Source organism: Heterocephalus glaber, unplaced genomic scaffold (assembly GCF_053883595.1).
Source record: "Heterocephalus glaber isolate CG9 unplaced genomic scaffold, H.glaber_assembly_v1.0 deba00001773, whole genome shotgun sequence".
Classification (NCBI taxonomy): domain Eukaryota; kingdom Metazoa; phylum Chordata; class Mammalia; order Rodentia; family Bathyergidae; genus Heterocephalus; species Heterocephalus glaber.
The window spans coordinates 8,334,397-8,358,704 of record NW_028258463.1 but is presented as its reverse complement, the minus strand read 5'-3'; the positions used below and the strand labels follow the sequence as shown (position 1 = coordinate 8,358,704).

Here is a 24,308-nt window from a genome sequence, read left to right as displayed (position 1 = left end):
CTTGAGACAGGGTCTTGCTATGTGGTCAGGTTGGCCTTGAACTCAGCGATCCTTCTGCCTCAGCCTCTGAGGGATGGGATTACAGGCCTGTGCCCCCTCACCTGTCTCCTATGCCTTACTTTTCAAAGCCTAACACCGACAGGGCACACTGGTAATGTGCTGTATACTAAGTACTTTGCCTCCTACGTATTTATTTTGTATTTTATTTTTTGTGGCACTGGAGATTGAAACCAAGTACTTCACACAGAGCTTTATCTCCCTGCCCTCCTTTTACATTTTTTGTATTTTGAGACAAGGTCTCACTAAATTGTTAAATCACCTAAGCTGGGGTTGAACTTTTTTTTTTTGAGACAGGGTTTTGCTATGTAGTCCAGGCTGGCCTTGAACTCACAGTGATCCTCCTCCCTCAGCCTTCTGTGTGCTGAGGTTTCAGGTGTGCACCACCAAGCCTAGCTTGCACACCAACCCTTCCTGGCAGTGCTTTTCAAACAGCTAGTCATGATCAAGAAAGAAAAGATGTAAGCTGGGAAGGAAGGACAAAGGGAAGGAGAGTAAGATAGGATAGTACAGAAGATCTATCAGGGCTAGGAGCCTAACTCCAGTGGTAGAGGGCTTGCCAACTTGCAAGGGGGCCAGGCATTCAAGCTCCTTGAATGAGGGACTTGTCTTCGATCCCTCGGGTCTGATGTATATTTAGATATGAAATCAGCACATCACCAGCAGTGAAGATAAGTATTGTTTCAGGAAACTTTGCTATACACTCCCCATATGCATGTAGCATGCCGGACCAGGATGCAAAACACGTTATCTCCCTGTGGGGAATGGCTTGGAAAGGCCACTGTGTGGGGTGTGGGTGTGACTGAGGAGTCTCTCCACAGCTGAGGACACAGGGCTCTAGGAGTTTTGGTGCCCTGCCTAAAGTCTCACCGGAAGTGGGATGGGCAGCTCTGGAAGCCAGGTTGGTCAAAGCCAGACTGGGCCTCTGTCTCACTAATGCCAGGCTACAGGAGAGGCCTGAAGAGAAGACTGAGCTGCCTGATGCTTTTTCTCACTCAGAGACCAAGCAGGGGTCTCCCAACTGGAGCGCACTGGGGGACTGGTTAATGCACATTCCAGACACGCCCCTAAGTGCCAAGTCTGGTAAAGAGAGGAGGCTCCAGTAATCTGTTTTTGGAAAGATTTCAAAAGCTGGCCGGGGATTTAGCTCAGTGGTTTTGCTCACCCCAGTTCCTCGATCCTGTACCAAAACAAAAACAAAAACATAAACAAAAAAGCTGGGCGTGGTGGGGCACGCCTGTAATCCAGCACTCTGGGAGGCTGAGGCAGGAGAATGGCTGAATTCCAGGCCAGCTTGGACTACATAGCGAGACCCCATCTCAAAAAAAAAAAAGTTCAGATGATTCCGTTTGGGTGACAAAGATAAGGGATGGGAGAATACTGCATCCCGGTGAGAATGAAGAGGGGCTTAGCTGATACGATGAAAATCCCATCTCCCATCTCGGAAGTGTCGTGGAATCCCAGCTTCCGCTATGGTGTAGGGATCGGGGCCTCACTGTACAAAGTCGCCTCTCCCAAGGGGATGGCGGCCAAGGGACTGAACAGAGGATGGTGTTGGTCCACTCACCGGGTGGGGGGGTCGAGGGAAGCGGCAGACCGGGAGGACACCCCTACCTCACCTGGGAGAGACTGCACCTCTAAGGTGCAAACTGTATGCTTTTTATAGGGCACTGCGCGGCCTCATCCTGAAGACTTCTGATTGGTTTTAGGGCAGATCTATCACTCGTCTTCTGGGTTAGAGGTGGGGGGAAGGTCAACCACGACCAATACGGAAACACTCCTCACTAAGCCCCTCCTCACCCAGCTTCCTGTTGCTGTCCATCAACCACCCCGTGGGCGGGACCTTGCCTTCCCTCAGTTGGCTGGCGAACGCGTCTTTCATTCCTCAGTAGGTTTTCGATTGGTGCCTGCTGCCGTCGATCAGTGACACTTAATAGTCCTATTGGCCAGACCAACGTCGCTCTAGATGCCTCTCCCTGATTGGTTAGTAATGCTGTCGATCACCAATGTCTCGGACGCTTATTGGTGGGCTCCGCCGTCGCTCGGGCGGTGGCGGGCTCCGGGATTGGCGGGCGCTAGGCGGGCGGTGTCAGGCTCTCGGTGGCGGCGGAGGCGGCGGAGGCCAGGGAGGAAGATGTCGTAATGAGCGGTGGGTCCTGGCCTCTGCCGGCGGGGTCTTGCCGGCCCTCAAGGGTCAGGAAGACGGGCAGAGGCCGCAGGGAGGGGAAGCCGGGTCCGAGGGTTCCCCCCTGGGGCCAAGCCGGGCGCCGGGGCCCGGTCGCGGGAGGGGCGAGGGAGGGAGGATTCCCGCCCGGAGGAGGAGCGCGGCTGGCCGGCCGGGCGGAGGCACCCGGAAGGGGGCGTTCGACTCCCCGCCCCCTCGGAGCCCGCTGGGCAGGAGGGCGGCGCTTCCGGGGGCTCGAGCCAGCGGCGGGCACCGGGCGCGGGGCCTTAGCCCGGGTCGCCTCCGCGCCGGCCTCCGCGGGACAGCGCCTGGGGCGGCCTTGAGCGGCGGTCGACACCCCGCGGGCTCGCCCTGCCCCGGGGCCCCACCAGCGATCTGGCCTGATCTGGTCTTGGGAGTGCCGAGAGGGCGAGGGATGCGTGAAGTCAGAAGGCGCCAGCCAGATGGGCATTGCTGGGCGTGGACTCCAGCCTGCCCAAGGCGAATCCCAGGCGGGAGCTGGGGTCAGGGCCCGAGGGCGCGCCCCGGGCTGATGAGCCTGGGCCTGGGTCTGCGTAGTGGGCAAAAATGTCCTGTCTTCATGTTTCTACTTGTACTCGTGAGGCTCGGGATAGGTTTCTGGAAGTTCTCAGAACCCTGAGACGCTTGAGAGCTTGTTAACAGAGCTCGTAGCCTGTGAACCAGATGTCCCTCGGGGGTGACCACCGAAATCCCAAAGCCCACGGTGACCTGAAGGATGACTTCAGAAATAAAACAAAATAGATGTTTTCTTCCTCTACCTCGCCTCTGTCGCCATTGCTGACTTCATGGTTCTCAGCCTCCTTGGTTTGTTTCCTTTCTAGTTTTAGTTTGAAAGAAGTGTGATTCTCCTCTGGGCAATTGAGAAACTGCCCTCGCTGGATTCCTTGGTTTTGATTCCAATATCTTGTCATGTCTAATTGATTTCTGAGACAGAGTCTCGCTCTGAATTCCAGGCTGGCCTTGAACCCACTGTGTACCCTCAGTGTTCCTCCTGCCTGGGCCTCCGGAGCGCAGAGATTACAGGTGTGTGCCATCACACCCAGCTTGAGTCCGTATTTGTGGTAAGATTTTTAGAAAGTTTAACGTGTTGGCTAGCTCTCAGAGAGGCCCCAAAGGGAATGATGGGCTCCAGACCACGGTGGTCATTTTGATGACTAACACAAAGAAGTGTGTTGCCTGAGATCCTGAATGTAACTGCAGTGTCTGGTTTTATTTGAAATTCCTGTGTACATCGAAGGGATGAATGTGTGAGACAACCTGTCCATTGACCTGCTGTTCTCAGTTGTTCAGTGGCTTCTACCAGGAAATAAATTCTCATTGGCTAGGCCCTCAGCAAGTTTGCCAGTTCTTCTATTGCTTGTGCAGAGCGTTAGACTCTGGTTAGAAGCGCAGTAAGAAGGAGAAGGCTCGTCTGGCATAGTGAGGAGAACCACAGAGTTTGTTGTAACTGGATCCACTTCCCTGTGCCCTATGGGAGAACTGCCTTCTGGAAGGAGAGTCAGGCAGCCCTTTGGGCCGCATATAGAGTGGGTACTTTTTCTCTTGACTGTTCATTTGGGCCTCTGGAGGCCAGTCAGAGGCGAGAAGCAGTAAGATTGTAGCAGATGACTGGGGAAAGGAGCCTCCTGGTATTCCAGCAGGTAGGGTGGTTCATTTTGCTCTCTTGGCCTTGAACTTCTTATTTTATTTATTTTTTAACTTCTTCTGGTGGTTAATAGCACCCTTTTGGAGAAGTTCTAAGGTCCCTTATACTAAGCAGTGAGCTGTCTTTTGTTATTAGTATGTGGCAATACTTCAACTATTGCCTAACCAGGGCCCTTATGATGACATTTTTGGTTTTTTGGTGTTTTTTTTTGAGATAAGGTCTCGCTATGCAGTCCAGGCTGCCCTTGAACTCACTGTGTAGCCCAGGCTGGCCTCAAACTCCTGCTTCAGCCTCCTGAGTGCTGGCATTATAGGCGTGCAGCGCCACGCCTGGCTTTATGGTGACATTTTTAAGCTTATGATAGCCAGTAGACCCTTGGATTGAGTTGGTTTAGCAATCTTCTAGACCATTTCTGTGATAGAAATGTGGCGTGTTCTTTACCCTTTCCCTTCTCTATACACACACATTGGAAGCCCTGCTTCCAAACATTGAAAAATGTAGGAATCATTTCAGATCAGGTAGGCAATGGCTACAGAGAAAAGGAGGCAGAGCCAAGGCTGAGGATTTAGCTCAGTGGTTTCACCGCCTGGTGCACAAGCGCAAGGACTCAAGTTCGATCCCTGGCACACACACAAAAAAGGCAGAGCCAGTGCTTTACAGGTTATGTGGAGCATGAGAAAGTCAGGGAGGTAGCGGAGGACTTTTGCCTTCCTAGGGTCACAGGGTCCAAGCTTAGACCTTGTGGGCTGCCGTGCCCTTTCTTACAGCTTTATTCGGTGCAGCATCTGAAGTGTTCCCCGTGGCTGAGCCGACTGTGACTGTCTCCCTAGCCTGGCCTGCACCGGGGCTGCTGCTAGAGGCTGGAGAAAGCTGGCCACTGCCAGCCTGAGGAGCAGACCTCGGTAGGGAATGCACTTGTTGGTTTTGCCCTTTGCTTTTGTTTTGAATACTCATTCAGCTCCTTGTGGGATTTCTAGACCTGTTGTAGGAGAGAAAAAAGCTCTTTTTCTTTTCTTACTTTATCAACCCAGGATATTAAGTCTGTTTCAGAAATAAAATGGAAACTTTCTCTTAAGATGCTCATCATGACCAGCAGTTTTAAATTTTTGTTTTTTCCAGTATTGGGGACTGAACCCAGGGGCTTTGCACAGAGCTACATCTTGAACCCTTTTGGGGGTGGGTGAGATAGGGGCTCTGTATAGGTCAGGCTGGCCTTGAACTTGGCAGCTTCCTACCTCAGCCTCCTGAGACCTGGGATTAACAGGTGTGCGCCACCCGCCCCCTCCAGCCCCCTTTTGAAAAACTTTGATTATTTTTTAGTTTGAGACAGGGTCTTGCTAAGTTGCCAGGGCAGGGCAGGGCATGAACTTTTGATCCTTGTGCCTCAGCCTCCCAGAGTGCTGGGACCATAGGTGAGTGTCAGCTCATTTGGCTTGGGCAAGGTCTCTCTTTTTTTTTTTTGGTACCAAGGATCGATCTCCGGACCTTGCGTTTGTGATGCAGGCGGCGGAACCACTGAGCTAAATCCCCGGGCTTTTTTTTAAATGACTCACTCTAGTGGCCTCATTTTATTTATTTCTAGTTTTAGTTTGTTAGTACATATGTGTAGATATAATGTTTACAGTCCTTGCGTGAAGTTGCCCGTAACGCATCTTAATTCCTTTTTCATCCCCTTTCCTCCCACCCCCTGGACAAACTCTATTGCTGAGCTGCCAGCCAGTCTTTGGGGAGCAGCTTTCTCTGAGGACCTCTGGTGGTGAGGCCTCACCTTCTTGTCTGCACTGTGTTGGAGCAGGGTGCACGGTGAGCAGGGACACCATAGAGGCCTTCACACTGCAGGCCACTGGGACGGAGCCAGAGCGGTTGCCCCTGAAGAGGGGCGCAGGTGGCACAGGGAGGTGGTTCCAGGTGACTGACTCTGCGGCTGCAGTGTGGGGAGCGGGCTTCCTCTGCATGTCTCTGGGTGCAGCTGTGGGGTCATGGTGCTGCTCCTCGGAGTGGCCCTCAGGCTGGTGCTCTGGGCGAATCAGTTCTGCCCAGCACCGCGGGGATGGGCAGAGCGCTTTCCAGCTGCCCCAGAGAGGGCACCCAGGCAGGTGGGCTGTGGGCCACACTGGGTTCTCTCACCCGTGGTCTCACTCCAAGCTGCTCTCCGCTTGTACCTTGTCATGCAGAGGCTTAGCACGGTGACCTGCTTGGTGCCAAGTGTCCTGAGATGCCAGTTTGGCCATGTGTGGCACCTTGGATTGTTAGGTGGCGTCTTATTGTTGGTTTTGTTGTTGTTGTTGTTTTGCTTTTGGTTTTTTGACACTGGATCTTGCTACATAGTTCAGGGTGGCCCTCGTGTAGTTCAGGCTGGCCTTGGATTCACTATGTAAGGCTGGCCTCGAACCTGCAGCGATCCTCTTGCCTCAGCCTCCTGAGTGCTGGGATTACAGGCTTGTGTCACCCTGCCCAGATGTTAGGTGGCTTTTTGTCTTGGCCACTGAGTGTAGTGGCTTGAGGGGGAGCCAGCAGGCCAGGCCTGCACTTTTCCAGATGTTGTCCTCCCGGGGCTTCCTCTTTAGGGTTCTCATCTCTCCTGGGATGTGTGGAATCGCCTTGGCCGGGAGAGAGTGAACAGAGACTAGGACAGCAAGTGGGGGCTGTAATCCCAACGAAATATTTCAGCTCCCACTGGGTGTCTAACTGGAAATCTCAGATAGGCCTAGAAAAACTACCAGGACAAGTCCCAGCACTCAGGAGAGTCAGTGGTGGCCGGCCAGTGTTCTCGGGGCACAGAGGGGCTCCCAGCAGCAGCACGCGGGCGCGTGGGGAGTGAGCCAGTGCGCATGCCTGGGGAGGCGCGGTACACTCTGCCTCGTGGGACTTTAAGGGGGAAGGTGGGTCGGCTTGCTTTTTCCTTTCCTGACCTCTAAGAACATGCTGAGGCTCTGTGTTCTTTGACAAATCAAAACCCAAAAAACTTTGTGCTACTTCCTGGGACCACTTGGCAGGGCGGCAAGTTCTCCCTGCCCTTGCTGTCCCCCCACTTCCCATAGAGTGTGGTGAACCCAGGCTGGACGCAGACTGGCCAAAGGACGTCTCCTTGGCGCGAGGAGCTCCAGGTGGGGACTGGGGAAGGGAGGGCATTCATATTCAGATACCGCCATTGTCTGGAGTCCAGTGTGGGTGCGGTGGGGGGGGGCGAGGTGGGGGGGACCCTGCTGGGCCTTTTAGGCCCCGCCCTATGAGCATCCCCTGGGGATGAGCCAGGTCCCAGGGAGTGGACCCTGCACCAGGATATGCAGATTGCCAGGTTTCTCCTTTCCTTTTAAGCTCTCCCTCTGCATTCCTATAGGATTTGTTAATACATCACTTTATTCACCAAATCATTTGTCCTGGGCACTGGTGTTACATCAGTAAGAGAGAAAGAAGCCTTTATCTTTAATTTAGATAAAGGTGTTTTTTTTTTCCATATGGGGTCTTTGTGCTTGCAAGGCAGGCAGCGGAGCCAGTGAGCTAAATCCCCAGCCCTTTATCTTTAATTTAGGAAGCATGTGTTCTTAGTTGGACACCACTAGTAGGTATTTGTTAAAAAGTCAGACGTGTTCAGCATAAAAATAGAAGAAGCTGGGTGTGCTGGGGCACGCCTGTAATCCCAGGCCGAGGCGGGAGGATCTCAGCGAGTTGGAGGCCAGCTTGGGCTGTGGACTGAGTTCAGAGCCACCCTGAACTACGTAGTGAGACCTTGTTTCAAAAACAACGAAACAGAGAAGAAGAAGAGAGGGAGGGTAGGCAAGAGCTGTGTTGGGGGCCAGGGCAGCTCCCTCCAGGTGACAGGGAAGGTCTGGCAGAGAAGGGGACTCAGGCAGAAGCCCGAGGCAAGGCAGCTCCGTGTGCAGTGAGGAAGGGATGAAGGGCGGGGCTGCTGGGCCTGGCTGAGGCAGACGGACTGGAGCACTGCCCCCGCCGCCCACCACCCTGGAGTCAGACAGCCTGCAGTTTGTTTCCTCGGCGCCCCCCCCCCCAGCCGCCTTATCACCACAAGGTGAATGGGTCTTGTGGTTTCACTGAGCATTGCACAGGGAATGCAGAGAGAATGATGGTATGGGTGACGTTGAAAAACCACTACATCAGCCACGGTGACTGGCAAGTTGTGTTGGAGGGGAAGAGAAACAGCGCATCCCAGCTGAAAAGGGACATTTTTTTTTTTTGGTACCGGGGATCGAACTCAGGTCCTTGCGCTTTCAAGACAGGCGGCGGAACCACTGAGCTAAATCCCCGGCCCCAAGGGACATTTTTCATTTTGGTGAAGTTTTGATCAGAGTTGAGGGGTGGGGAGACCAGAGGTGAGAAGAGTTCTCTGTTCCTGGTCACTGCCCCCCCCTTTTTCTTTTTGGTTTCTTGAGACAGGGTCTCGCTGTGTAGTCCAGGCTGGCCTTGGACTCGGGATCTCCTGCCTCAGCCTCCAGAGTGCAGGGCTGCCAGGTGTCCCCTTCTCTTGTAGTGAAATCTCTTCTGTGCTAGCCACTGTGGTTGCTGGAGGTTTGTTTCCTGAAAACAGTTTGCAGGTTGGAGTCTTTCACAACCCATTTGTTCCCTCCGCCCAGGCTGATTCTTTAGCCCGTTTGTCAGCTGCCCGTGAGTCCAGCTTTGTTCTCAAACCAGCCATGGCTTGCTCTCCCATCACGGGCCTCAGTTCTCCCAGCCAGGCGACTGGGAAAGCCTGGCCTTAGAGGCTGCTGCGCTGGCTCCTGGCCCGGCTGAGCTGACCAAAATAGCCACAGAAGAGCTGTTTGCACGGTGAGTCCTCCGTGGAAATACTGTACCAGGGCCCAGGAAGCCTGGCTGAGAGGTAGGAGCCAGAGGCCCAAGCCAAGGACCCCAGGCCTGCGTGTGGGGCTCAGCCACATTCTGTCCCAGCTCCCTGCAGGAGAAAAGCTTCCGCAAGCTTTGGGTCTATTTCGGAGGGCCCCTTCCCTCTCTCATTCCCTCAGAGGGAATTCTCCCAGAGGAGTAGTGGTCTGGGCCGAGGGGTGCAGTCAGTGGTAGGGCACCTGCCCGCCACGGGTAAGGCCCTGGGTTCAGTGCCCAGCACCAGAAAACAAAAGCCAGTCAGGCATGGGAGTGCAGGCCTGTGAGGCTGAGGCAGGAGGATCGCAATTTCCAGCCAGCCTGGGCAGCTTAGCAAGATCCTTTCTCAGAATATAACAGGGCTGGAGCTGGAGCTAGTGGTAGAGCACCCCCAGGTTCACTCCCCAGTGTTGCAAAGAGAGAAAAAGTTTCCTTAGTGGACCGAGTGGGACTCAGCGCTCTCTCCATCCAGTCGCAGCAGACAGCCCAGGACAGACCTGTGCTCCGTGGGGGTCGGTGCTGTGGGGTCCCCTGGAGAGCAGGCCTGGTACACGGCAGGGTCCCCGGCTCTGGCCATGGGGGTCCGGGAGGCTGGGGCCTGGCCTATCCTGGGGGCACCTGGTAGCCGGGACCTAGTCTGGGAGTAGCTGATCGATTTACATTTCCCCAGATTGTTCCCACCTGGCTAGAGAGGCTGGAAGAGGGGCCGAGGCCAGAGGGCGGTGGGGTTTGCGGTGAAGTGGGGAGAGGCTGCCGTGTGCTGTGTGGAGGCCACCAGAGAGCCAGAGCCAGAGCGAGAGCGGCCGTGAGCCTGCCGGGCTGGGCATCAGCCGCTGGCGCAGACAGAGCCAGCCGCTAGGGGGCGTCCGCCCCTGCTCCCACACGTTGGATTGAATGAATGGGTGGCCTGTGTCACCAAAGGACTTACCCTCCTCACGGGTCCAGGAAGGCCTCGGAGACATGAGGAGCCTGTTTGTTATATGGCGGCTGTCAGCGCTTGAGACCCGAGGGAGGAGGCCCCATTGTACCGGGAAGTCAGAGATGCTGGGGCTAGGGCGGAGCGCAGGGATCCGGGTTCTTCCAGACTGGGAGGAGGAAGGGGGAGGGATCGGGGCTCAGCACCAGACCCGGAGCCACGCGAGCGGGTGCCGCGCTGAGGGACGTGAGAATTGAAGGCGCGGCTAAGGGTAAAGAAGTGGAGCCCACGAGGGAAGAGGTGGGCAAGCGCCCATGGGAGATTCGGGCAGCCGGGAGCTGGTCCCGGGGACCCGCTGGAGCGGGAGCGGACATCCCGAGAGCCGGACATCCCGAGAGCCGTTTCCCAAGTTTGCCCAGGGAGGGGACATGGGGTGGGGCCTGTGGGCTCTTCCTGTGCTGGGATCCAGCTGCCTTCCCTCCTGTGGGAAAGCAAGCTCAGGTGTGGCAGGGTCACCTGGCGCCCGCCCTGCTGGTTCTGTGCCTCGGAGCGCTGCTGTGCTGAGGGCGGGAAGCTTCTCAGGAACACGCGCTGCCCTTGCCTCTCGGAGTCTCCTAGACCCACGTACTCGCCCCTAGAAAGCCCCATCCCAAGGAGGGTAGTGTAGGCAGCTCTGTAACCGAGCACACCACCCGGCCAGGCCTTGACCAGCATGGGGGGAACTCGTATACTGTTTACACCCGGATTACATGGTTTAAAGGGAAGGTTCCAAACTGCGGGGCTCTGTGTCCCTCGGCCGCAGTCCTGCAGTGCCGTGTGGGTACGGCCTCCCCTTATCCGCCGTTCACTCCCACACTTACTAAATCTCCCTTTCGAGGTGGCTCCCAGGCCAGACTCTGGTTCCCTATTGGGATCACCCAGGTCCAAGCTCTAAGTGACACCAGGGGACTCCGGGGAAGGAAAGCGAACGCGGCCTGCAGTGGTGCAGCTTCGGTAGCGGTAGCGTCTGCTGTAACAGCTCGGGCTTGAGCCAGACCCGCGGGTGGGGCGGGGGCGGGTCCAGGGTGACAGCGGTGGCGGGGCCAGGAGAGCCTTTCGCCAATGTTAGCAAAGTGAACTTGAGCCCGGAGCCTCCTGGGAGGTCCCCTGCCTCCCTCCCAGCCCCATCGCGGAGCTCAGCTTGTGTTCTCATCAGTAGCACAGTCTGAAAACTCTAAAGGTCTTTTTCTTTTCGCACTGCTGGATTTTGAACCTAAGGCTCACATGCTAGGCAAGTGCTCTGCCACGGAGTTGCACCCCCAGCCCCGGAAAGTATAAAAATCTAAAGATCACATGCTCCAACTTTCACATTATCTCCAAGTCCCGGCTCCCACATCCTGGCTTTGGGTAAATGATTCCAGAGGAAGAAGAATATTACCCCAAGGCAACTGATTCTGCCTTGTGAAAGTTCTCAGCCTGCTTTTTTTTTTTTTATTTTTGGAATTGCACTAGGGCTTGTATCTACTGAGCGACATCCCTAGCCCCTTTTTTCAAATTTTGAGACAAGATTCCACTAAGTTTCCCAGGCTGAGCTCAGATTTAGAACCCTCGTACCTCAGCCTTACCAGAGTGCTGGGATTCAGGTGAACACCACCACTCCTCGCTTGAAACCTGTCTCTCTTGTATTGAACTGAAATCTGCCTTTTTAAATGGCCGCCGCACAGTCTTGCTTTACCCCGGGCCGGGTGTGAGGTGAGCACGCTGCAGAACACCCCACTCAGGCCCACTCGCCACTGCTCCCCCAACTAAAGACTGCCCTCTCCAAGCGGCCCCCGGAACAGAGCCCCACCGTCCCTGTGGGCGAACGTGTGCAGGGGACATGGGGGCTGTTGTTTTTCTCATCCTGAGACTGGATGTTTAGAAATGCAGACTCAGATTACAGCGGCACTTTTGGCAATTGTGTAGTTTGCACTGGTTCCCGTTCAGCCACCTGTCACCCTATCCTGTACGCAAGTCACTTGGTTTTACCCTCAGCACGGCATGGACTAAAACTCCACTGAGTGCTAGGGCTGCTGACCCCGGTGTCACATGAGGGGCTGGATCACCTGGGGAGAGGACCTCGCACAGGGCTGCAGTCTGTGTTCTTAAACACTGCACCTGCCAGTTTTGGTTTGAAACAAGGCCTTGCTAAGTTGCCCAGGCTGCCCTTGAGTTTGGGGTCCTTCTGCCTCAGCCTCCCAAGTCACTGGGATTACACATGTGTGCCCGTCTTACCTACCAGTACTGTATTTTATTTGTTTGGTTTTGTTTTTCTGAGACAAGGTCTTGCAATGTAGTCCAGGAGTCTTGAACTCAGTTTGTAGCCTAGGCTGTCCTCAGATTTGCAATCTTCCTGCTTCAGCCTCCCTAGTGCTAGGATTACAGGCGTGTGTCATCATGCCCAACCATCCTACCAGTTTTTAAAGATTTCTTTGAACCCTAGCAGGCTACCCATTGTATTTCCAGTCCTTCTCAGTTTTGTGACATTGGCAAGTTTAATTGGCCATCTAGCTTGTCAAACAGGCTACCCTAAAGCTGTGTTTTCAGCTGGGTGTAGTGATGAACCCAGAACTTGGGAGCCTCAGGCAGGAAGATCCAGAGTCCAAGACCAGCCTGGGTTGCATAACTAGACCTTGTTCTAAGAGGGAAAGGGGTGGACAAAGGGACGGAGAGACAGATGTTTTTTACCAGTAGGGTACAAACCCAATTTAATAGGTCACAATCGGCATTTTGAAAAGTGCGATAGAGTAGAAAGATGTCAGCTGTATCATATGTAATAAGGGCAGATTTTGTTTCAGGAAGCTTTCGTGCCGAGCACAAGACGGGAATACCTCCTGTGTGCCAGTATCTGTGCTGAGGCTTGGGGTGATTTTTCCTTTTCTGTGCTGCGGCTTCCACCCAGGACTGGCCACACCAGGCAAGCCGCCTACGCTGCGCTCTGCCCCAGCCCGACCGGAAGTAAATCGCTTTTCTAACTGTTGTTCATGTTCTAATAGCCTGAATACCAGTACCCTAAAGGGAAAAAAACTATGTTTGGGGGCTGACTTCAGGTATTTCCAGGACAAAACTACAACTTAATTTTGGAGGCACATAGTAAATCTGAAAGTTGCCTTATCGATTCGATTCCGCCTCGCTGAAGTTAACTACAGAAAAGCCCGCATCTTCCTGGGAGGAGGATGTTTGGTGGGAGCTCTCCCAGAGTGCAGCTTTGCAGGGCCCTCCTGCCGCACCTAGCCGAGCCCCCGTGACGCCCGTGCCGACGCCATCCTCCCCCGCGCGCCTCGCTCTGCAAGGAATAGGCGTGCCATGCGGTGCACATGTAGCTGCAGCAGCCCTGATGTGTCCACGCAGGGTAGTGCTGTGCCTGTGAGGTCACACAGGCCTTGAAATATGGGGGACATGGCCCGTGATCTGTGGTCGGGGTTCATTTTTAAACTTAATCTTTGATAGCCTTTATTTATTTATTTTGGTACTGGAGATCAAACTGAGGACCTTCCATTTGTCAGGCAGGCCTGGTGCTGCTGAGCTACATCCCTGGCCCTGCGGGGTTCATTTTTAAAGACAGTTGTGCCAGGCATGGTGTCACACACCTGCAATTCCAGCACTCAGGAGGCTGAGGCAGGAGGATCACTTCAAGTATGAGGCCAAGCTGGGCTACATAGTGAGTTCAAGGCCAGCCTGGACTAGATAGCGACCCTGTCTCAAAAAACAAAAACAAAAATGGCCCGTGGTCCAGGGTTGACCTTGTGACAGCCAGCCCTCAGGACTCGGGGAGGCATGTTCAGCAGAGCCCCCACACTGCATTAGTATTGTGCCTGCACTTTTTCCCCCCTTCTTGTTCACAAGATTTTTTTTTTTTTTTTTTTCCGGTGCTGGAGATTGAACCTAGGGGCTCGAACATCCTAGGCAAGTGCTGTACTACTGAGCTGCATGCCTAGCCTCTCACAAGAATATTATGAAGCTAGGCTTGGTTGCAGACACCTGTAATTCCAGCTACTTGGGAGGCTGAGGCAGGAGGATTGGAAGTTCAAGGCCAACCTGGGCATCTGGTAAGACCCTGTCTCAAAATAAAATAATAAAAAAGAGGTTATGAATGTAGCTCAGTCCTCCTGGGTTCAATCCCCACTACTGAAAAAAAAAAAAGAACATACTGAAAATGTCATTGGTGCCTGCTCAAGTCAAACCCTTGGTCTGCGCATTCTCCTGTGTCTATCCCAGACTGTACCGGACTCGGGTGTGGTTTCTTCAGCTCCCCAGTATTCCTGGAGCTCACTCCCTCCTTCCCTGGAGCAGCAGCATCTTTGGGTTACCTGCTGTAGGGTTTCCAGGGGTGGGGTGCGGGAGGGCTCCCATCTGCACATCCTCCTGACTGGGCCGCCTCAGGCCTCCCTGGCCGTTTGGTCAGTGGGCTTGGGTGACCTCAGGAGGCACTGGGGTGCCTCCTTCCAGGCGGCATTGGCCCGGGCCGATCCCTCCTGTACCGGTCCCATCCCTCCTGTACTGGTCCCTTTCCCGTCCCAGAGCCACTCTGCTAGGTGGAGCAGCTGAGGGCTAGAAGGCTCGGTACCACCTCTGCCAGGTCTCATCATTTTCTCGTCCAGTGCCCCCACTGAGCTGCATCAATGTGGCATCCCCAGTGTCTCTGGACCCTGGCGCCTACTTTCCAGAGGTCTGGGACCCAGTCTGGCTCTGCCTACCTTCTCTCCCTTCTTTCACTCCATTCTCATGGCTACCACTTTGCCTGTTTCCTTTTAAATCAGGCTTCAGTGCGGGACCGAGATTGCTGTTATTTCTTCAACCTTCTTTACTTTCCTTCACTTAGAATACAGTAAGGTACAGTTGTCCCCGGTGTTCACTGGGGCTGGCTCCCAGGACCCCGCAGACACCAGAGCCCACAGATGCTGAAGTTCCTCACCTAAAATGCCAGAGCATCCAGAGATAGATAGATGGAGATAGTTTTTTTTCTTTTCTTTTGTTTTTTTTTGTTTTGGTATCGGGGATCGAACTCGGGACCTTGCGCTTGCAAGCAGGCAGCGGAAGCACTGAGCTAAATCCCTGGCTCAATTTTGTTTTGTTGTTTTTGTTTGTTGTTGTTTGATTTTGTTTTGTTTTGAGGCACGGTCTCACTATGTAGCCCAGACTGGCCTCGAGCTCACAGCAATCCTCCTGCCTCAGCTTCCTCACTGCTGAGATGACAGGTGTGTGCCACCACCTCCAGCTCCTCCCTCGTATTTTGCTAATCCCCGGATTACTCACCATCCTTAAAACAGCATTGAGTGCTTTGTAAATGGTCCTCCTGGACTGTTCAGGGGGCAGAGACAGAGTCTGTGCATGCTCGGGGCGGTGCACTTGTCTTCCCACTGTCTCATCTGAGGTTGGTCAGATCTGTGGACGCGGAAGTCGGGATTGCAGAGCGCGATCGCCACTCACTGTGAGGAGACAGAGAAATAAGGACAGTAATTCTCTGTCAAGCAAAATTCTACCTCCAGGAGATAACAGCTTTTAACATCCAGCTCTTTTGGAAAGATTTTTTTTTCTGTCTGGCTGTATTCATCTGTAGAAATACCTACACATTTAGACAAAATAGAATTTCCTGTATTTTCATTCTCCTTGTATTCAGTCTTTAGCTGACCTAGTCTTGGTGATATCTATGGGCCATACCTGTTGCCTGTGTAAAAGTGTAAATTCACTTAAAGAAAGTACCCCTGTCCGGTGGACCCCTGTAATCCCAGCACTCGGGAGGCTGAGGCAGGAGGGTTCCAAGCCAGCCTGGGCTACATAATTGAGGCCAGCTTGAACTACATAGCGAGGCCCTGCATCAAAATAAATAAGTAGGGCCGGGGATTTAGCTCAGTGGTTTCACCGCCTGCCTCGAAAGCTGAAGGACCCGAGTTCGATCCCCGGTACCAAAAAAAAATAATAATAAAAAAGAAAATAAATAAGGGCCCCCTCTGCCCTGTGCCTTAGGAGAGGAAAGGGGTGTCCTAGTCAGTAGCCCAGCCTGCCCTCCCAGGCTGGTTTGGCGGGAAGCTTGCCTTAGAGGAGATTTGCCTCCTGGGGGCTGGCTCCCCTGTACCAAACAGGTTCCGGCGCAGCATGGGGGAGCTGGGTGCCCAGCAGGGGGCGCCACAGCCCGGCTCCTGAGCCCAGACCATGTGGCTGCAGGACAGGGCCGAGTAGGAAGCTCAGCTGTCCTCGGGGCTGGGCCTTCCGTGTGGGGGCAGCTGCCCGAGCGAGGGACGCTCCTGGAGGAGCAGGGGAGGCAGGGAGAAGAGCTGGGCCGGGGCCTCTTCGGCGGCGTCCTGTGCGTCACTCGGCTCCTTCTTCCGCAGACCCACAATCGAGCATGGCTGCCACTGCCGCTGTCAGTCCCAGCGACTACCTGCAGCCCGCCGCCGCCGCCGCCGCCGCCGCCCAGGTGAGTGCACAGTGGCTGCGGACCCGTCATCTCGGCTCCTGTGGAACCAGAGCCTGGCGAAGGTGCATGAGGCCAGGCCTCCTGATCTGAGAGTCCGTGTCCGTTACCTGAGGCGGTAGGGGCTAGGCCATTTTCAGCTCTGCTCCTTCCAGCAGGCCCACTGTCCCTAAGAGGAAAGCAGGGTCCCCTTGCTGGATTTGTTGTTTTTTCCACCGGTACTCGGGATTGAACCCAAGACTTGGCTACTGAGCTACATCCCTAGCCCTTTTAAAAAGTTGTGGGCTGGGGACGTAGCTCAGTGGCAGCGTGCCTGCCTGGCAAGCGCAGGGTTCTGAGTTCCTTCCCCGGTACCAAAAAAAAAAAAAAAAAATGTATTTTGAGGCCAGGCATGGTGGTGCACACCGGTCATCCCAGCACTTGGGAGGCTGAAGCAGGAAGATCGCGGTGAGTTTGAGGCCAGCCTGAACCACATAGTGAGGACCTGTCTGAAAAAAAATTTTTTTTAAATATTTTGAGACAGTTTCACTAAGGTCACCACGTTGCGGAAGCTGGGTTCAAACTTGCGATCCTCCTGCCAGCACGGGTGCTGGGATGGCAGGCGTGTGTCCCCTGCGGGGCTCGAGGCCCTCACTGCAGCAGGGAGGGCAGGGGTGCGGCAGGGCCTGGCTGTCTCACGCCCACCCCGCTTGTTTCCGCAGGAATCGCAGCCCTCTCCCTTGGCCTTACTGGCTGCAACATGTAGCAAAATCGGCCCCCCGGCGGTGGAATCGGCTGTGGCGCCTCCGGCACCCCCCCAGCCCACGCCCCGGAAGCTGGTCCCCATCAAACCCGCCCCTCTCCCGCTCAGTCCTGGCAAGAGCAGCTTCGGCATCCTGTCCTCCAAAGGCAACATACTCCAGATCCAGGGCTCGCAGCTGAGCGCTTCCTACCCAGGCGGGCAGCTGGTGTTCGCCATCCAGAACCCCACCATGGCCGGCAAGGGCGCGCGCTCCGGCGCCAGCATCCAGTACCAGGCGGTCCCGCAGCTGCAGGCGGGCAGCACGCAGACCATCCAGGTGCAGCCCGGCCTCGCCAACCAGATCCAGATCATCCCCGGCACCAACCAGGCCATCATCACGCCCTCGCCATCGGGCCACAAGCCCGTGCCCATCAAGCCGGCCCCGGTCCAGAAGCCGGGCGCCACCCCCGTGCAGAGCAGCGCCAACGTGGTGAAGCTGACAGGCGGGGGCGGCAACGTGACCCTCACGCTGCCCGTCAACAACCTCAACAACCTCGTGAATGCCGCCGCCGGGGACCCCGGGACCCCCGCCCAGCTCCTCACCGAGAGCCCCCCCGCCCCCCTGTCCAAGGCCACCAAGAAGGCCCGGAAGAAGGGGGTCCCCGCCACGCAGCCCCCGCCGCCGCCGCCCGTGGCCGTGGCCGAGCAGGTGGAGACCGTGCTGATAGAGACCACGGCAGACAACATCATCCAGGCGGGGAACAACCTGCTCATCGTGCAGAGCCCGGGCGGCGGGCAGCCCGCCGTGGTGCAGCAGTTGCACGTGGTGCCGCCCAAGGCCGAGCCGCAGCAGGTGGTGCAGATCCCCCCGCAGGCCCTGCGCGTGGTGCAGGCCGCGTCCGCCACGCTGCCCACCGTCCCGCAGAAGCCGTCCCAGAACTTCCAGATCCAGACGGCGGAGTCCGCTCCCACTCAGGTATGCCAGCCCTTTGCCTCTCTTTATTTAGTCTTTTTTTTTTTTTTTTTGGTACCGGGGATCGAACTTGGGACCTTGTGCTTGTGAGGTAGGCAGTGGAACCACTGAGCTACATCCCTGGCCCTATTTTCTTTTATTTTTTCAGTACCAAGAATTAAACTCAGAACCTTGCACTTGCCAGAGAGGCGAGGGGCCGCTGATCTAAATCCCTCCCTTTCTTTATCGTAGGTCTCTCGGGGATTGGGCAGGGCTCAGAGGTACAGTATTTTTGTGGGTGTTTTGCGACAAGGTCACACTTTGTGGTCCAGAATGGCCATGAGCTCTCCATCCTCCTGTCTCGGCCTCCTGAGTGCTGGGATTACAGCTGGGCACCTCCACAACTGGCCCCGTGTACACATTTTTTTTTGGTAGTGGGGATCGAACTCGGGTCCTTGTGCTTACAAGGCAGGGAGCGAAACCACTGAGCTAAATCCCTGGCCCCCATGTACACATTTTAATAGTAAAGTTTTGGGTGTTTTTTTTTTTCTTCCTTTGGTACCAGGGATCAAACTCGGGTCCTTGGACTTGCACAGCAGGCAGCAAAACAACTGGGCTAAATCCCCGGTCCAAGTTTTGCTTTTCGTTTTGTTTTGCTGAGGATCAAACCCAGGCCCGTGTGCTATGCAAGTCCTCTGTCCCTGAGCTACACCCCTAGCCTAGTTTATTTTTTCTATCATGGAATTTATATATTCAGAACTAGCAAGAATGAAAAAATTATAGTCAGGACTGTAGAATTTGATATAGCAGACAATTAAGGAGAAAACTGTTGCTCATTGTTAATGACAAGAAAGATAAAGGGAAGAGCTTTCTATTGGGAGCTAAAATTTAGGCTTGGATCATCTGGGATATTGAGTTCACAAGAATGTTCTTGTTGGCCTTTACCTGCTACCCCAGATCTCTTTGGCTCTGGGAGGCAACGACCATTCATTGTTTGTGCTTCTTAAATGCCAGAGATGAGCCCATGTGGCAGATGGAGAAGCAGGAACCGAGAGGGTGAAGTACCAGCACCTCACAGGACATAAACGACAGGGCCCCAGTCCTATCAGACGTTTAATTTCAAACCCACACTCTTGGAGTTTCTACCTCGACTCTGTGACAGGCACTGCCTGACGGGGGGAGCCAGCCGTCACTAGTCGGAACAGTACCTGAGGGGAGGGGTGAGGATTAAGAAAAAACAACACCAACTCGAGAGAAAAGACGAGGAGAGAGCGAGGGCCTTCTCCTTCCCACTTTATTGAGCCTTTTATATATCCTCCTTCATTACCCACAGCCTCCCTCCCTTCCTCCCCTCATGATCTCGTGACTAATTATTTTTACAGAGAAAAGGTCAAATACATCTTTACAATTCCGGGAATGTTACTTTCTTGTCCAGTAGACATTCAAATCCTTTCTATATTCGTTGTTCTCTTTAAAAGTCAACATCCTTGTTTTTGTACCAGGTTCATATCCTGGCTCATGATGTTCTTATCTGACTCAAGAATCTCAAGGGGCTTAGGAGTCTTTCAGTGTTCTTTCAACCCTTCGCTCTCCACAGCTGCCCCTGAAATTGGGGACCAAGCTTCTTTATTATAATGTGTGCATATAATCCCAGCTACTCAAGAGGCTGAGGCAGGAGGATTGCAAGTTTAAGGCAAGCCTGGGCAATTTAGTGAGATTATCTCCCCGGAAAAAAATCCACATAAAAACAAAAGAGAAACCTGCAAGGAACAGCTCCTGCCATCAAGGAATTTGTAATGGAGTTGTTTGGAGAGAACTAACTCTTGACAGCTGGAAGTTGAGTGATTTCCTGGGTGTGAAAGAAGAGCGCCTTGAATTGGAGCTGGGGACCCAGAAGTCAGGCAAGAGGTCGCCTCTGGCTGTGTTATGTGCTGCCAGGTGAGGTGAGGGCCTGAGGCAGCATCTGCTCAGGTATGTGCCCTTGCTGGGGTGCCCTGCCCTTCTCTTCCATGAGCTCCTCCATCTGGAGAGTGAAAGGGACAGGACTTAGGCCAGGTTTTCCTGAGGAAATAACTACACATATGCAGAAAGATTAAAGTATAACTGCTTTTTTTATTTTTTGTTTTTGTACTACTGGGGTACTGAACTGCATCCCCAGCCCTTTTTATTATTTTCAGACAGGGTCTTGCTAAGTTGCCCAATCTGGCCTCCAACTTGAGATCCTCCTGCCTCAGCCTCTGAAGTAGCTGAGATTACAGATGCGCACACCCGCGTCCAGCTTCTTCATCCTTTTATGAAAATGGCACACCCCACCCCCCGTAACCAGAGATCAAACTCAGGACCTTGTCCTCATGAGGCAGGCACGGTGCCACTGAGCTACATCCCTGGCCGACAATGACACTTTTTATGTACTTCAGGCTGGTCTTGAAGTCAATATGTAGCCTGGCTGCCTGGAACTCAGGCCAATCCCGCCTCGGCCTACCAGGTGCTGGGATGACAGGTGCGTGTCACCACATCTGGCAATGTGCAGTATATTTTTATGTTCCCATCTTTGCCAGTCTGAATGGGAGAACAACTGTTTCTCATTACTGCATGGCTCTTGAGGACCGAGGTGAACCTGTGGTTGTTCCTTTGATGGTCATTTGCGGTACCCTGCCTTCTAGTGCTCTGGCTCTCCGTGCTAAGAGCGGTGTGATCAGAGACGGCTTTTGCCAGCACCGCCCGGCCGTGGTGGGCACGGTGTGGGCAGCAGGTGAGCTGGTTGGAGGACAGCCGGGCTGGGAGCGGCTCGGTCACGCTGCCTCTCCCCCAGGTCTACATCCGCACGCCTTCTGGGGAGGTGCAGACGGTCCTGGTCCAGGACAGCCCGCCAGCCACAGCTGTGACTGCCTCCACCACTCCCTGCAGCAGCCCCGCGCCCCGCGCCCCCAGCCTGAGCGGGAGCAGCAAAAAGCACTCGGCCGCCATCCTGCGCAAGGAGCGGCCGCTGCCCAAGATCGCGCCGGCCGGGAGCGTCATCAGTCTGAATGCTGCGCAGCTGGCGGCCGCCGCGCAGGCCATGCAGACCATCAACATCAACGGTGTCCAGGTCCAGGGTGTGCCGGTCACCATCACCAACACCGGCGGTGAGGGCAGCTGTGGGGGGAACCCAGGGCCACCTGACCCTGGGCAGCAGGTGCGCGGTCACGCCCAGTCTCCTTCAGCCGGCTCGCCCCGTGATTTCCTTTCGCCTGGCTCTGCGGTAGCGCTGGGGCATAGAGGAAGCACGCTGTCTGTTGCACAATGGCAGCCTCAGAGGCAATGGAGAAGGGACATGGAAAGGAGCGCTTTCCAAGGGATGCGGGGTGCAGGGCGAGGTCCCAGAGGGCTCCTGAGAGCTCTGCCAGGAGGAGCAGAAGGGGCCTGGCTGGGAAGGGGAGGCCAGGGTGCCCACCATGTGGTCCTTGCATCACGTGCCTGGACAAAGGACACATTTCAAGGCCGTGAAACCTGAGGCTCCTCTCCCTATGTTTAATGGATCTGTGGCACTTTCTGCAATCCAGTTTTCTCATTTGAACCTGAAGAGGGAGGACAAGGTGTTCTAGAGGGCTTGATTTTTCCCAAAGTCAATAGAGTCTGCTTCCTTCCCCCCGACCCTTTTTAGTGGCACAGGGCCTCCACACTGAGCTACATCCCCAGCCTTTCTTTTTTTAACTTTTTTTTTTTTTTTTTGTACCGGGGATTGAATTTATGAGGCAGGCAAAGACACCACTGAGCTAAATCCCCAGCCCTCTTTTTTTAACTTTTGAGACAGGGTCTCACTAAGTTGCTATGTTGCCCAGGCTGGACTCAAACCTGCCATCCTCCTGCCTCAGCCTCCTGAGTAACTAGAATTATAGGCCTGAGCCACCACACTGGGCTGAGGCATCGCATTAATGTGAACTCTCTGACTTCAGATTGTGTTCTGCCACTTCTAGCCGTGTGACCTTGCTGTGTCATTGAGTCCTGGGCTCCCATCTAAAGCAGGGGGTAACCACCACTTCTGAGCCTGCCTGAGGTCCCTAATAGCTGAGACTCAAGTACCTGACCCAACCCTTCCCATGCCCACAGGGCAGCAGCAGCTGACAGTACAGAATGTCTCCGGAAACAACCTGACCATCAGTGGGCTGAGCCCCACCCAGATCCAGCTGCAGATGGAGCAGGCGCTGGCTGGGGAGGCGCAGCCGGGGGAGAAGCGACGCCGCATGGCCTGCACTTGTCCCAACTGCAAGGACGGGGAGAAGAGGTGAGCGGGCTGGGCAGCAAGGGCGGGGCCTCCGCTGTGCTCACTGACTGCCCCCACGGCCTGTCACCCTCTGTCCGGTCTCCTCCCCTCTCCTCTCCCCGATGCCCAGGTCCGGGGAGCAGGGCAAGAAGAAGCACGTGTGCCACATCCCAGACTGCGGCAAGACCTTCCGGAAGACATCGCTGCTGCGGGCCCACGTGCGCCTGCACACTGGCGAGCGGCCCTTTGTGTGCAACTGGTTCTTCTGTGGGAAGAGGTTCACACGTAGTGACGAGCTGCAGAGGCATGCGCGCACACACACAGGTCAGCTGCGCCGTCACCCAGCGCGTGCAGGGGGCCGGACTGGGCGGGACTGGCAGAGGCCTGTCTGGCTGACCTGAGGTGTCCAGGTCACAGCTCTTGATGGTGGGACAGCTCAAACCCAGGCCCTCTGGCTCCTAATCCACCTTCTTAGTTATATCTGGGTGCCCTCCAACTGTTACTTACCTCAGTATGTGTTTTAAATCGTTTCATCTTTTCTTTACTCTTTTATGTTTTAAGCAGCATTATTTCTGGTGTCACATTTGACATCCTGCTTCCGAGTTTAAGGTACTGGCAGAGAAGTGTGGCACATAGAAGACTGTCTGCCCACTGTCTGCAGAGGCCCTGGGGTTCCCGGAGGTCCAGACCCAACTGTGGGAAGCGCTGCTGTTGCAATTGGCCCAGGGAGCAGCCCAGGGACTGCGTCTGTGGTGCCAGAGCTCTGGCTCCCGGCCAGGGTGGTGGGACAGGACGAGAGCAGACACGGCCCTGGCCCAGCCCTGGCCTGGGGCAGCTTGGGGGGGGGGCGTGGGTGCAGGGGAAACAGGTCAGGACAACGCAGCCAGGTGTGGGGAGAGGCTGGGGGCAGGGGCTGAGGCGCAGGGCTGTTGGCGAAGGACAGGAACCGGGCGGGCAGAGGAGGCCGCAGAGGGTGGACCAGGTCGAGATGGGACTTCGGGTCAGTGGAGAACCGAGAAGTGTGAACAAGAAGCCTCGTACCAAGGCGCTGAGGCTGTGGCAGCCTCTTTTCGGGGCTGCCGGTGCCGGTGGTGGCTATGTGGGTGACAGGCCTCGCCTCTTCCAGGGGACAAGCGCTTCGAGTGTGCCCAGTGTCAGAAGCGCTTCATGCGGAGCGACCACCTCACCAAGCACTACAAGACCCACCTGGTCACCAAGAACTTGTGAGGCCAGCGAGCGGGAGGCCCTGCAGACTCGGACCCTCGGTTCCCCCAGTCCCGAGGGCCCGGCTCCTGTGTGCGGTCGAGTCCCCACAGGAAGGGGCTCTGCACCCGCCCTCCCTTTCTCACCTCGGGTGCTGGCCACCTGGCCCAGGGACACTGGCCCTGCCCAGTGCGGCCCTGCCCAGTGGGGCCCTGCCCGAGACGTTCTGACCCAGGACGCGTGGGACCCTTATTTCCAAAGGAAAACGTGCATTTCACTCCGTCGAGGAGCAAAGTGAGCCCCCTCCACCCCCCTCCTGCCCCAGCACCCCCAACACTGCCGGGGTCCCATCGTGCCATAGCCCCCGCCCCACCCCGGCCACCAGGGACGTCCCAGGGCCCCGCAGCCTCCCCGGGCGGCCGCCCTCGCAGCGGCAGAGACCGCTCCAGACATTCCAACTTGCAGCCAGGGTCGGCGCTGTGGGCCCCGTCCCTCTGCGGAGAACGTTGCCTTATACTCTACTTCCGATGATGAACACTGTGTATTGTTTGCTTTAACAAGTTTTATTTAATTGCTCCCTTGGTCCCCTCCTGTCAGCTCCTGTGCCTGCTCTCATTTGGGGTTTGGGGGGGTCAGTGATGAGGGTATGAACTTCATGTCATCCCGAGTGACACCGCATTTCCCCAGGTCCACACCCACAGGTGCCCTCCCCGGCCCCTGGCCACCGGCTGTGTACAGTGTATATTGTATAATAGATGACTGCGTCTACTACATGTTTTAAAAACATATTGCTTGTTATTTTTGAGGCTTTTAAATTAAACAAATTCAACTTTATTTTTAGTTGTAACTGCTTGAGGTATGTTTTCTGAATTAAGTGACAGATTTGTTATCCTTTATTAACAGTGGACTTTGTTGGTCGGTGCTGGGCTGACAAAAAAATTTTCTTGCTAATAAATTTAGTTGCCTGAGGCAAAATCTGCACCTCAGCGATTGAACTTCCTGTCTGTCACCTTGGAGGGCGAAGAGGCCTGGGACAGCTGAGGCTGTCCCCAGGACCTCACCCTGCTGGGAGATCGGGCGGCTAAGGCTGGGAGTG

At 55.1% G+C, this 24,308-nt stretch overlaps 1 protein-coding gene and 1 long non-coding RNA gene across 13 annotated transcripts in view; one reads left to right on the top strand and one right to left on the bottom strand.

The window, feature by feature from the left end:
* Positions 1-24,308, bottom strand: part of LOC147821037 (uncharacterized) — a 36,993-nt gene that overhangs the window by 6,553 nt on the left and 6,132 nt on the right. Inside the window, exons 3-5 of one of the 2 annotated variants that reach the window (XR_015447815.1) lie at positions 14,935-15,107; positions 9,673-9,829; positions 8,285-8,444 (exon numbers count right to left, since the gene is read on the bottom strand). This is a non-coding gene — a long non-coding RNA (uncharacterized LOC147821037). Of the gene's footprint in view, positions 1-1,624; positions 9,830-14,934; positions 15,108-24,308 lie in introns of those variants that run through there. The other variant, XR_015447814.1, reaches the window with a different exon arrangement.
* Sp2 (Sp2 transcription factor) lies at positions 2,117-24,193 on the top strand. 11 transcript variants are annotated; one of them, XM_087202512.1, is made up of 9 exons: positions 2,136-2,206; positions 3,217-3,286; positions 13,557-13,727; positions 16,011-16,096; positions 16,795-17,790; positions 20,579-20,891; positions 21,856-22,030; positions 22,140-22,333; positions 23,136-24,193. In XM_087202512.1, exons 4-9 carry the CDS (start codon positions 16,025-16,027, stop codon positions 23,234-23,236), a joined length of 1,851 nt encoding a protein of 616 aa, XP_087058638.1. In that variant the 5' UTR covers positions 2,136-2,206; positions 3,217-3,286; positions 13,557-13,727; positions 16,011-16,024; the 3' UTR covers positions 23,237-24,193. The 11 variants fall into 11 exon arrangements, with proteins under 11 accessions (XP_021095946.1, XP_004859633.1, XP_087058638.1 ...); XM_087202509.1 differs by having other exon boundaries at positions 2,172-2,206; positions 3,217-3,324; XM_021240287.2 differs by lacking the exon at positions 3,217-3,286 and having other exon boundaries at positions 2,117-2,206.

Coding starts and splice junctions, on each gene's coding strand:
- Sp2 (XM_021240283.2), top strand. CDS start 3,005: ATGTTTTCTTCCTCTACCTCGCCTCTGTCGCCATTGCTGACTTCATGG. Junction 3,068..3,216: donor CATGGTTCTCAGCCTCCTTG/GTTTGTTTCCTT, acceptor TCTGAATTCCAG/GCTGGCCTTGAACCCACTGT. Junction 3,287..16,010: donor CCGGAGCGCAGAGATTACAG/GTGTGTGCCATC, acceptor CTTCTTCCGCAG/ACCCACAATCGAGCATGGCT.